General features: G+C 53.3%; 1 protein-coding gene across 3 annotated transcripts in view; it reads right to left on the minus strand.

Moving 5' to 3' along the window:
- PPP2R2C (protein phosphatase 2 regulatory subunit Bgamma) overlaps positions 1-12,141 on the minus strand; it is a 138,967-nt gene that overhangs the window by 100,830 nt on the left and 25,996 nt on the right. The window contains exon 1 of one of the 3 annotated variants that reach the window (XM_086705496.1): positions 1,567-2,040. The exons of the other annotated variants lie outside the window; for them this stretch is intronic. Within the exon in view, the coding sequence (XP_086561622.1) occupies positions 1,567-1,663 (97 nt within the window). The 5' untranslated portion in view covers positions 1,664-2,040. Of the gene's footprint in view, positions 1-1,566; positions 2,041-12,141 lie in introns of those variants that run through there. 3 annotated transcript variants of the gene reach the window in all.

The raw sequence follows: 12,141 nt of genomic DNA on the forward strand, positions 1-12,141 counted from the left end.
AGGAGGTCACCGCCCTGCCTTCCACCGGCCACACATCACCATCGGGAGGATCCGGGCCAGCGCCCGGGCCGACACACGTTTTTATTTCTGCAGCAAAACATACCAAAATTCACACTAAAGGCATAAATACAGACTGTAAGTCAACTCGAGACATCAATTTAAGTCAGGTCTTGCTGCCTAACAAGTCACACAAAAGTCTTCTGGCTTTTGGAGCTTTGGGACGTGAGATCATTGAATGGTTTTTGTTGGGCAGTTCTATCCTATTTCCCCATGAAGGGGAGAGCTGGACCGGAGGCCTTGGGCGGCTTTCCCATTTCTAGATGCCAGCAAATCCCCTTCCAAATGGTCGCTCTCATTTTTGCTTCCAAGGGCGGTGCGTGCGCAACTCCGCTTCTCCACCGTCCCTCCGCTCGGATACATGAGACTTGGAAAATTTTGCACATCGGAGGGCTTTGGAAGGGTCCTGCCTCATTTCCCCATTCATTCGTTGAGACCCAGCAGGACAGTAGCCGCCGAGCCTCCCCTGGGTGAGGATGAGCCGGCCGGCCCTCCTTAGGGCCCCGCTCCAGACCCCCTCTTCCTGGCTGTGGCCAATCCGTCGACAGGTGGGCCTCCGCCACGCGGCCGAGAGGCCCCTGGGCTCCGAATCCAGGCCCTGGGTTCAACCACGGACACAGTCATCGTAACAGCTAATTTGACTGTACTTACTCTGGTTCTTGCCTAATCATTTCACTTGAATGAACTGGTTAATCCTCGACATGCTTATGTGGTAGTGTCCTAGCCCTTTCAGGCTGTTGTAACAAAAATACCATAGACGGGGTAGCTTATATGCAATGAACAATTCTCGCAGTTCTGGAGGGTGGGAGGTCCGAGAGGGCACCAGAAAACTCGGTGTGCGGTGCGGGCCCGTATCCTTGGCCGTCTCTTCACTAGGACATCACATGGTGCAAGAGACGAGCTCACTCTCTGGGGTCTCTTCATGAGACAAGGTTCCTAATTGTGAGGGCTCTGCCCACATGACCTCATCGCCTCCCAAAGGCCTCACCTCCTAATACACCACCTTGGGGGTCAGGATCCCATATGTGGATTCTGGAGGGACACAAACATTAAGACCATAGCAGTAGGTACAATCCTCAACTCCATTTCACACGTCTGACACCCACAGAGGCGAAGTGACGTGCCCAAGGTCACACAGATGGGAGGTGGCCCAGCCGGCATTTGCACTCCGTAGGCTCCAGAGCTTAGGGTCATCATTTTTCTAAGCTGTGCAGTCTCTGGTTACGGAAAAGTACAACAAAACCAACCGCGAGAGCGAGTCTCCCTGACACGCTTCTCTCTCCCCACCTGCTGTCCTGACTGGTGGCAACCACCATGAACAGTTTCGAGCGCATCATCCTGCCAGAAATATCGTATGAACAGCAATCCTGAAATATCCCATTTCATTAGCCTGGGTGTCCCAGATCTCCCACTACCCCGCACCTTGCCCGTGTCACCTAAAGAATCTTAGACACTGTCCCACATCCGGGTGCATCGGGCCGCCTCATGCTTTCCATCGCGGAGCCTTACCAGCCTCTGGGACAGTTCGTCGGGCCTGTCCCCTACTGATGGCCATCACGGTTACTTCGCCCTTTGGTATCACCACCAACAATACGGTGCACCTCATGGGCCGGCGTCATTTCTCACTTAACGTGAGCGTCTTTAGTAGACAATGGTCACAAGTGGGCTTCCCGAGTCCAGAATTGTCATCATTCGGAGTTCCTGCTTCCCCTGCGCCCTGGCCACCACGTGCACGATCAGGCGTCTGGTCCTTGCCTATATGACCCATGGAAACGGTACCTCGTTTTAACTCGTAATCCTCTCACCAGTGTCTCTTTGCTCTTTCCTCACTCACCGCACTCCCTATCAATCCATGAAGTCAAATCTCCTGTTTGGCAAGTTTTCTTGAAACATTGCTTTACTTAGTCATTTCCGCTCCCGTCTTCAGGGACCCCAGTTGCGAGTATGTTGGGTCTCCTCTGTCTCCTGGGTCACTTGTTTTCTCCGCCTTTATTTATATTAATCTGCCTGGCTTTTCCCAGCCCCGCCCTCCGGATCTCCCAGTGTGTCCCTGTACTTCCCGTTGGAAAACTTCCATGGTGGACTTTGGCTTTCAGGAGGCTGCATTTTTCAGTCCATCTGTCTTACGGGGCTCCGCCGTGTCGCCTCGTCTCCGGAGCTCTGGCACCCCTGCATCACATTCTTGTTTTACAGATGCGACCGCCTCCCATGCTTCTCCCCTAACCAAGACTTTCTGCACTGCTCAAATGGTCCTCCGCCTGGTGGCAACTTTTTTCTCATGCACATTCTTCACCCCTTACTTTCTTGGCTCTTTAGAGTAATTTAACACGGAGTCGGTGCTGGGTTCTCCTGATTATTAATTGTCTTTGCATGAGGTGGGTTCTTCCTGAGCCACCAATTTGTACAAGATTCGTGAGCAAGACAGCCCCGAAAGCAAGACCGTTCTCATGACACAGGGCAGTGAGTGAGGGTCAGCCCCTTTGGTCTTTACTGTTTTCTGGGCAAAAGCAAAGGCATGGGCCTGCACCCCACACAGAGCCTCTCTCTCCTGCCCTGCCTCCCCAGGAGGCTGCTTCCGGAAAATACGGTTGTTCAGCCCACACTCCCCTGCTTTTCCTTTGTACAAACTAGACTTGGGGGGCGGAGGGGACTCCGTGCCAGCCAAGGCACTCATTCCTGCTGTTCCCCAGAAGGGGTGGCGGGTCTTGTGTTGGGCATGCACCACCCAGGGTGTGGAGAATTCTGCTTTCCTGCTCTGCGCTCTGCAGCCCTGGGCGTTCGCTCTCCCTCCGGAGGCCTCCCGAACCCACCTTTGACCCTCACTGGCCCTCCCCACAAATGGGATTCCGGACGCCACGGCTGTGCCCGCGATGAACAACACCCCCACGGTTCCGCTATTGCGTCAGGATCATTTCCAGGAGGAAGAAAGGGAAACACTGTCTTTCCCCTGTCGTTTTAAAGCTGTGAGCTCCCTGAGCCAGGCTGTGGACACAGGTCATTCTGGTTCCAAATCCAGAATGTCTCCCCTGCCCTACAATGACCCCACCCGGGGGGTGGCCCACTTTTTCTGCAAAGACCCAAGACAGGAGACATTTCAGACTTTGCTGGCCACGCTGTCCCTGACACAACTTCTCAGCTCTGCTGTAGCAGGAAAGCAGCCACGCACAATCCCGAAACAAACAGGTGTGGGCTGCTTTCCACCCACCAACAGGGGTTAGTCCAGATTCGGTCCCTGGGCCCCAGCTTACTAATCGCTCACACGGACTCCAAGGCAGAGGTGACAATGGGGTCACAAATGCCTGAGCTGTCCTTGGGAAACTTGACCCACACACGTGCTGTGGCCCAAATGATGCTGGAAAACTTCTCAGTGAACATTTAGAAATTTGCAAGATGTGGGGCGCTTGGGTGGCTCCGTCGGTTAAGCGTCCGACTCTCGATTTCGGCTCACGTCCTGACCTTGCGGTTTGTGGGATGGAGCCCTGCATCAGGCTCTGTGCCGACAGCACAGAGCCTGCTTGGGATTCTCTCTCTCCTCTCTCTCTGCCCCTCCCCTGCTCGTGTTCTCTCTTTCTCTCTCTCTCTAAAAATAAATACACATTAAAAAAGAAAAAGGAGATTTGCAAGATTTGACATGCAAACTGGAATTTCTGATTTCTTCTCAGAAACTGTGAGAGCTGGCCACTCTAGAGTCCCCCACGGCCAGGCTCGCCAGCACGCCACACCGTGTCTCTTTATACGTGCCGTCCTTTGCTCACTGCCCGACCTGCCTGGCGTCTTTGGGCATCCACGTTTCATGGTCACCAAAGTGAAGGACAAGGCTCTTGTTCCGTTTCCCCAAAAATGCTGGTAAAGTGCTAGATGAACGTGGCCACCAAGACACAGATCTGGAACTGCTCGAAGGGAAACCACATCTGTGGCTTAAGCCTTCCTTCTGTCCTGCTGGCAACAGGGGATCTGAGACATAAGGGCTGGAAAGGCCTCTTGGGGCCATCTGGCCCAACCCCTGTCTTTCAAAGATGGGGAACGACAGCCCAGAGAGGAGCTTGGCTTGACCAGAGCCGGGGAAGCCCCTGGACCAGAGCTTTCATCGAATGTCCCTTCACCCTTCACTTGGCCAACATAAACCCGCCAGGACCCCTTCTTCAAAGCTGAACTCCATCGAGACAAAGAGAGGAAGCAGAGGGAGTCGTGTCTCTTGCCATCTGTCTGCTGTGTTTACTGAAATGTACTTGTAAAGTCTCATAAACATGCCAGGAACTTGGTGCACAAAGAAAGGCATGGCAGCTTCCTGCAGAAATGACAGGTGGTGTCACTCAGCCGTGTGAGCGAGTCTTCGTTGCCACCTCCGCGGTCTGTTCTCCCCTACCTTAGCTCATCAAACCGTCACAACTCTGGGCCGAGATAAAGCACCCCCACTTCTGCGGGAGTGAGCTGCTGACTCCTGGCTCTGTAAGGAACTTTTCTCACTGTTAACAGATCTAAGCACCCTTGCAAGGGGGGATGGGGTGGGGGATGGAAATATCTTAGCTAGTTTCCCTCCTTTTGGTCTGAACCAATCCCCGAGCGGCGTTCCTGTTGGCTTGAGTGCAGTTTTCCTGGGTCTTTCTGGAAGGCAAAGAGAAGTATGCTTCTGCCAGAGCCCTCGCCAAACCTCTCCTTCCTGTCCTGTCTCATCCCACGCGCCTGGACCAACAGTCCTGGTCACGGCCCTGCTACAGCATCTAGCCTAGCCTGAGCTGAATCCCGCTTGCCATCCGACACTCAGTTCTGCTGCGACCGTGGCTTTTGCGAAGCAGAGTGGGTCATACGTGATTCTCAAACACGAGGATGATGTTAGAAGGTGGGAAAGTCAGGTTGGCTCAGGCACGACTTTTCTCGGTGTATTAATGTATTGTGCCAGCCAGTGCAAGCAGCTGAAGACAAAAAACAGTAACAGCTCAATGCAGAAAGCTGCCAAGAAGACGGCACAGGAAACCAGGCCCGTTCACTCGCTTCTTCTTGGCCCAGTCTGGAAGTTGTTTGATGCACAACTCCGTCTTCTGTACATGGGACTTGTCTCCCTTTGCACATCAAACAACCTTAACTTTTTTTTTTTTTTTTGCAAGAGAAAAATTATATAATTGCTGGGATATTCATTTATTAGGAATTTAACATGTTGTTTGTTTTTTTTAACTGTGCTAGATTTTTAGAGGCTTGTTACTACATTTGTTAGTGTTCTGGTCCAACTCGGCCTAGGTTTCCATTGCTCTGCTCCCAGCCTTATTCTCCCCATCAGCCTGGTGTTAGCATGTGATTTTCCCAGTTGAGAGATTTCTCAGGAACGTATATATTCTGCTCGAGCAGAGACACCCACGCTTATCTTTACAGTTGCTTTTTATTTTTGGCCTGATCTGCTGGTTTTCCACTTATAGTAGAGGGCCAGTTTTAAAGAAAAATGTTAAGTTTTAAAAAAAAAATTTTTTTTAATGTTTATTTATTTTTGAAAGAGAAAGACAGACCATGACCGGGGGAGAGGCAGAGAGAGAATGAGACACAGAATCCGAAGCAGGCGCCAGGCTCTAAGTTGTCAGCACAGAGCCCGACGTGGGGCTCGAACCCATGAACTGTGAGACCGTGACCTGAGTCGGACACTCAACCGACTGAGCCCCCCAGGTGCCCCAAGAAAAACATTGAGTTAATAACACCACGAATGGTATAGAGGTGGTCCCTGACCCACTATCGTTTACGGGGTTGAAATGTAACATAGCATGGACACAGCAAAAACATAGGGACAAGATCAATTACGGGACCTCAGAACACACAGGACAGAAAAATGACATCCGGACAAAGGATCCTCTCACACGGAATCCCTGAACAGCACTAGGGATGTGGGAAGGAAGAACTCAGTCGACGATGTTTGCTACTATTATTGCCATACCTATTTATAGAAAAAGCAAGAATGAAATAAATAAATAGGATGTTTCCCCTCCGAAACCAGGCAGAAGGGCCCATCGTGACATTCATTAGCAACAGCAAAAGCACTTCAAATAAATTTGCTTTTCCATTAACCCTGCATAAGCGCTGGTTTCCCAGTATCAGCAGAAATTACTAATTACTCTAGTCTGAAGCTCAGAAAGATAAAGAATTAGATTTATTACGAATGCAGGATGTGCGCCCGTGTAGAGATGACGGGCACTGTAGCCTGTGACGTGCACTGATTTACGGCACCACATTCACACTGTGCTGCTTTTCCGGTTTCTAATGCTCTAAATGAGATATGGATTAAGAGGAAAATTAGAAACCTAACTTTGGCATGGTTCAAAATAGTTCATTTCCATCCCAGAAGAGCAGAGATGAAATTTTCTTCTAAATTAGGGAGGCGTTGGGGTGCCTGGGTGGCTCAGTCAGGTAAGTGTCTGACCTCGGCTCAAGTCACGATCTCACGGGTCGTGGGTTCAAGCCCCGTGTCGGGATCTGTGCTGACCGCTCGGAGCCTGGAGCCTGCTTCGGATTCTGTGTCTCCCTCTCTCTCTGCCCCTCCCCCACTCACACTCTGTCTCCGTCTCTGTCAAAAATAAATAACCATTTAAAAATTTTTAAAAATAATACATAAATAAATTAGGGAGGCGTGATGTGGGCTGAGGGATGCTTCTGGTCACAGCCTCACAGCCAGGCCCTGGGACCAGCCCTCTCCCTCTGCCCAGAAAGCCTGCAGGTCTCCCGACTGCCCTCCAGCTTTCAGGCTCCCCCGCCTCATCCCCCCTTCCCTTCAGATCCAGAGAGATCTTTCTACATTGAAACTCTGACTCCATCACACTCCAGCTTAAATACTTTGGTTGGATGGCTATAGCTCCAGGGGCAAGTCCAAACGCACTGGCACATCGTCTGAAAATCCCTGCTAGCCCCGTCCATACTCCAGCCCCATCTTGGCCAGCTTGAGCCTAAGCCATACACCACTATGTATCGTTCTTCATGCACACCGTGCTATTTCACATTCTTTAGGGGGCAACGCCTCCACCCAGCCTGCCCTCTGCTTTCACCTCATTGCCTGGAAAACTCTGCTAATCTCTTAAGACCAGCTCAAGGAACCCTGTGCCACATTCCCCATCCCTCCATCACCACATAGAGGTCAGCTCTCACAGTCCCTGTGGCTCCCTCCGTCCCAGAATTTGTCCAAATGACACCATAGCTGTCTCTTTGTCCAACTGTCTCCCCCTCCAAACTGCTTCCCCAGGGCATGACTGTCATGACCTAGCCTTCTCTAGGTCCTCAGAGCCTAGCATGGGGTCAACCAACAACTGGAAAGCAAGCCACATTGGATGGGTAGATAGATGGAGTAGTGAACATATGCTTCACAGATTCATTTTCTGAGGAGTCCTCAGAAAAGGGTATCTATCTACCTTCAGAGCCTCATGCCTGAACAATCAGTCCTATATCTTGGCAAGCTCAAGGCAGAATTCCAATCCCATGCACAGGAAAAGCAGAAATAGGGAAACCCAAAATCCTATCAGATCTTGTCCCCCTGGGCCAAGGATTGGCAGGGTGGGTATAGAGAAACAGACCAGCAACTTCCTAAGGGAGGCCCAAGCCCCTGGACACTATGGCACTGACCAGAGATGGCCTGGTTTTCAGCAGTGGGGAAACGGGCCGGATTTTAAATGCCCAACTTTTGTAAAGCCCGCTGTGGTCCGGGAGGCCCAGCCAATGGGGAGGCCTAAGGTAAAGAACCCAGGTGCCCCCCTCCCCCCGCCCGTGGTGCTGTCCGTGGTGCTGTCCGTGGTGCTGACTTCCAGCCTCTGCTTCCCCTATGGCCTCAGCACCTCCCTCCCCATCTGCCATCGCCTCAGAGCCTCCTGGCAGGGCTGATGGCCACTGCCTGGGTCCTGTCTCATCATATTTCCCCTGAACACCCTTTTGAATAAGTATTCGGCTCCTTTGCTGCCCTGTATTAGGTTGGGTCCAGAAATGGACTTGGAGGCAAGGGTCTGAGCAGAAGTGATGACAGAGTGCTCCCAGGAAAAAAGCAGAAAGAGTGTGGGGAGAGAGACCAGGACAGAAAGGAGGCCAAGAGGGCAGTGAGGCCAAGAGAAAACACAAGGAGGGCAACTTGGCTCAGTGCTGAGGGGAGCTCTGGGGACAGGGCAGTTCACCCCAGGGGGTTGTGATCAGGAGTGAGGGGCCAGAGCCACCTGCCAGCCCCCGCTGCCCCACAGAGGCACAGATGTCCAGGAACTTTGAGCCCCTCCCCACCAGGGCACTGGCAAGGGGGGCTCCAGCAGCAGAGGGAGACCCACATGCTGGTTCCTGGAAGAGAAAGCACTTCCAGGGTCCTTACATAAGAAAACAGTACTGGACCCTGAAGGGATGTGGCAGACCCCCTCCCTCAGTCTCCTCACTTGAAGCCCCTCTCCTCACCAATGCCACAGTGGCCCTTCTCAACCCAACTCTGGTCTCTCCTTCCTCAGCTCAAAGCCCTTCCCAGCCCCATAGCCTGCAGGGAAAATCCAGCCTCCCCAGCCTTCCCCACAAGGCCTCCACAACCTGCAGCCCCCACCCCCGACTCCCACCCTGTTTTACAATCCTGCCTTACCGAATGGCCGGCAGTGTCCCCACGCATGCCTTCCCTCCACCTGGCCTGTGCTCTGCTGTGACCTCCTCCTGAAAGCCCCCCAGGCTTGTCCACCTGGCTAAGGACTCAGGCGTCACCCTCTGCAGCTGGTTTACCATTCAGCACACCCGCATCCCTGCCCCTTGCCCTCGCCTAGACCTCGTTCCTTGGCCTGGGCCTCCGCTGCCCTCATAACTGTCCCCGTGAGGAGCAGAGGAACCTCGGAGGTGAGCCGGGTAAGCGACAAAGGGGTGGTGTTTGGAAGGAGAGGGTGTGGCCCCCACACGCATGTGAGCTGACGCTCCACCTGGCACCGTGTGTCTCTGCACAAACACCCAGCACCTGCATCTCGTGTCTTCACTGCCCCATTCCACACCCCACAAGCCATGGCAGAAGCCACCTGGCCACCTGGGTCAGACCGAGCACACAGCCCATGGGAGTCAAACGTCGACTGTGGGTGGGAGAAGCCAGTTGGCCAAGACGACCACCTCACTCTCCAATTCATCCTGCTCCTCGAGTGGCTGAGCTCGGGCTGTCACATTCTGATGTGACTCAGAAAGCTGTGACATGTGGCGTCCTGGCTCGCAATGAAACTGCCAGCGGCCTGGGCGGCCCCAGGGCGAGGAAGCCACCAGACTGTCCAGCGTGCCGTCTCCCACATCCATCCCCAGCACCTGGCCAGCTACTCCCAGCCATCTGCCCCACAGGCATAAGGCCCACACTCCCCTCTGAGCCTCAGGCTGCAGATGATTCTCTTGCCTGGGGAGAGGATCAGCCCCTGCCTGCTCTCGGCAGGGAGGTGGGCAAGTGGGCACAGGCCCGGGCTCAGGACCAACCCACTTGGACACTCCGAAACTCACACGGGGAAGCAAAACCTGGCCTCAGCCACCTGCTCCGGCCCCTGGGGCCACCAACCCATCATCGAGATGCTCTACGGACCATCCAGTTCCGCTTCCAGGCAAACAGCATGGTGCCAGGGGCTGGGGAGAGTACACAGCGATGCTGCTGCTGACCGTGGTGATAATCAGAGCCACCAAGACAAATAGCACTTTCTGTGTCCCAGGTACTAAGTGTTCTATATTAATTAACTCATTTAAGCTTCCAGTAACCTTTAAGGCACGAGTACCATTTTATCATCCCTGTTTGACAGATGAAGAAATCTAGGCACAGAGTGGTTAAGCAACTCGCCCCAAGCCACACAGCCAGTAGGTATTGAGCTGTGAATGCATGGAGTGGCTGCTGGCTGTGAAGCTGCCCGTAATGAGTTCCTGGGCCCCCAGAATTCGTCCAAGGGAGACACCTGTATTTTTCCTACCACAGCGGTGGAAACCAAAGCCCAGGGAACTTGCATGATTTGCCTGGGGCCACCCAGAGGACCTGACCTTGAGTCTGCTGGACTCCAAAACCCATGTCCTGAGTCACTACACTTGGCCACCACCCCGTGGGGTAAGTTACCACCATCAACCACCCATTCCTGCACTTTATGGGAAATCTTGTTTTCCACCCTCAGCCTCATGGAGAACAAAGTCCTGCAGTGGCCCCAATTTTTTAAGCTTCCAGAAGAGATGAGGCCCCTTCCCTCTCTCCTCGGCCCTGTTCTGGTAAGGATCCCGGCCGGCCAGCCCGCCCAGCAGCCCCCTGGCAGGACTAACTCTGCACACACGTCAGCCTGATCAACCTTAATACACGATCAGCATCATCTCTCAGAAGTGACTCTGGCTTCTCCGTCTCCCAATGATTTTATCAGGAAGGTTTTTATAGGCAATGGGTATCTCATGACACACACGGGGTGCCCTCCAGCCCAAACCCTCTGTTCTGGATGTCCGAAACTGCTGCAGGAAGCAGTCCAGACTGTCATGCAACAGCCCAAGGACACCCTGGGACCTGGGGGGCGTCAGGCACTCTGAGAGGAGCCAGCTTACGCCTGCATGAGTCACTCCCTATTTATGGACATTTCCCGTAAGTCACTGACGCAGCATTCAGCTAGATGATGGCGAACCCCAGCAGCCTGGAAAGGACACGAGCTACAATCAGGAAGCCCCGGGTTCAAATTCCACCCCACCGCTTCCTGGCTGTGTGGCTTTCACCAGAGTCTTGACCACTCTGGGCCTCCTGCTCCTGCTCTGTATGATCACAACGGCAATGTCGGGCTTGCGGGGCTGCAGAGAGGCTCCGGAAGATGCTGGGTGCTCAGTAAATGTATGCCCTCCCCATTCCACCCCCGGGTGTCCTTGCAGACCATCTGGTCCAAGGGCTGCGAACAGATGGCTTCTGGGTGCATCTTATCCGGCTGCCTCGTTTGGCCCACGCGAGGCTTGCGAGCAGTGTGATAAGGCCAGCGTTGAGCCAGCCCAGCAGCATAAACAACCACCCAGGTCACAGATTTGGGCTGCCTGCAGCCCTTTGGCCATGATCGAGGAAAGAACTGACAGATCAGGAAAACTATAGCCCAGAACCAAGTAACGGACAAAGTCTGACAGCACAGATGGCTACCGAATGCTCAACATAGGCTAGAGACGGTCTCCCCAGGTACAGAAACCAGACCGATAAGACACAGGCCCCGACACTTATTACCGGAGGTCTGTGTCTGCAGAGGCCAGGGAGGACCAGGGGGCGGGGGGCAGTCGCTGTGACAGCCAATGTCCACAACCATTTTTTTTTTTAATTTTTTAACATTTATTTATTATTGAGAGACAAAGAGAGACACAGCATGAGCAGGGGAGGGGCAGAGAGAGGGGGAGACACAGAATCTGAAGCAGGCTCCAGGCTCCGAGCTGTCAGCACAGAGCCCGACGTGGGGCTCGAACCCACGAACTGTGAGATCATGACCTGAGCCAAAGTTGGGCTCAACCGACTGAGACACCCAGAGGCCCCACCACAACCATTTTCTTACTCGGTCAGTCCTCCTAACAACACCTGAGCCTGGTTGCTACTCCCCCCATTTTATAGATGAGAAGACTGAGGCTTACAGAGGTCACATAACTTGCCCCAGGTCCCCTGGGTTGTAAGCAGGGAAAGCAGGACTATTGGGAATTCTGCTCCTTACAAGGGTTCTCATAGGTGTGGTCTCCCCCAAGGGTCTCAAAGTCACCACGCTCCTTCTCTCCACCTCTCCCCGCCCCACTGCTTCAAAGACAGCGATTCTGTATTTCAGAGGCTACTAAGAGTGGAGGGACTTAGTTTCTGAATTTCTTCGAACATAAGAATGTTGCACAGGGAAGATGGACAGACCTGCAGTGTCCCCACGTTTCCATGTGATGACTAGCTGGGCAGGTGGTTTTGCACTCTGCAGTTTTTACTGGGATGTATCATCCCGCATAGATCAGAGAAACATCCAGGGATCACTTCGGGGAGGCACCTTCCCATCCATCGCCCTGCGGCATTAGAAACCTCTCCTCAAGCCCTTTCAGGGTGACTCCTGGCCAGCTCCATGCACCAGCTAAGAATATTCCAGGCTCTTGCGTTCACTGCCCAGGTAAGACATGACATGCTGGGAT

This window comes from Puma concolor, chromosome B1 (genome assembly GCF_028749965.1).
Source record: "Puma concolor isolate L17-30 chromosome B1, mPumCon1.1.hap2, whole genome shotgun sequence".
In the NCBI taxonomy this organism is placed as follows: domain Eukaryota; kingdom Metazoa; phylum Chordata; class Mammalia; order Carnivora; family Felidae; genus Puma; species Puma concolor.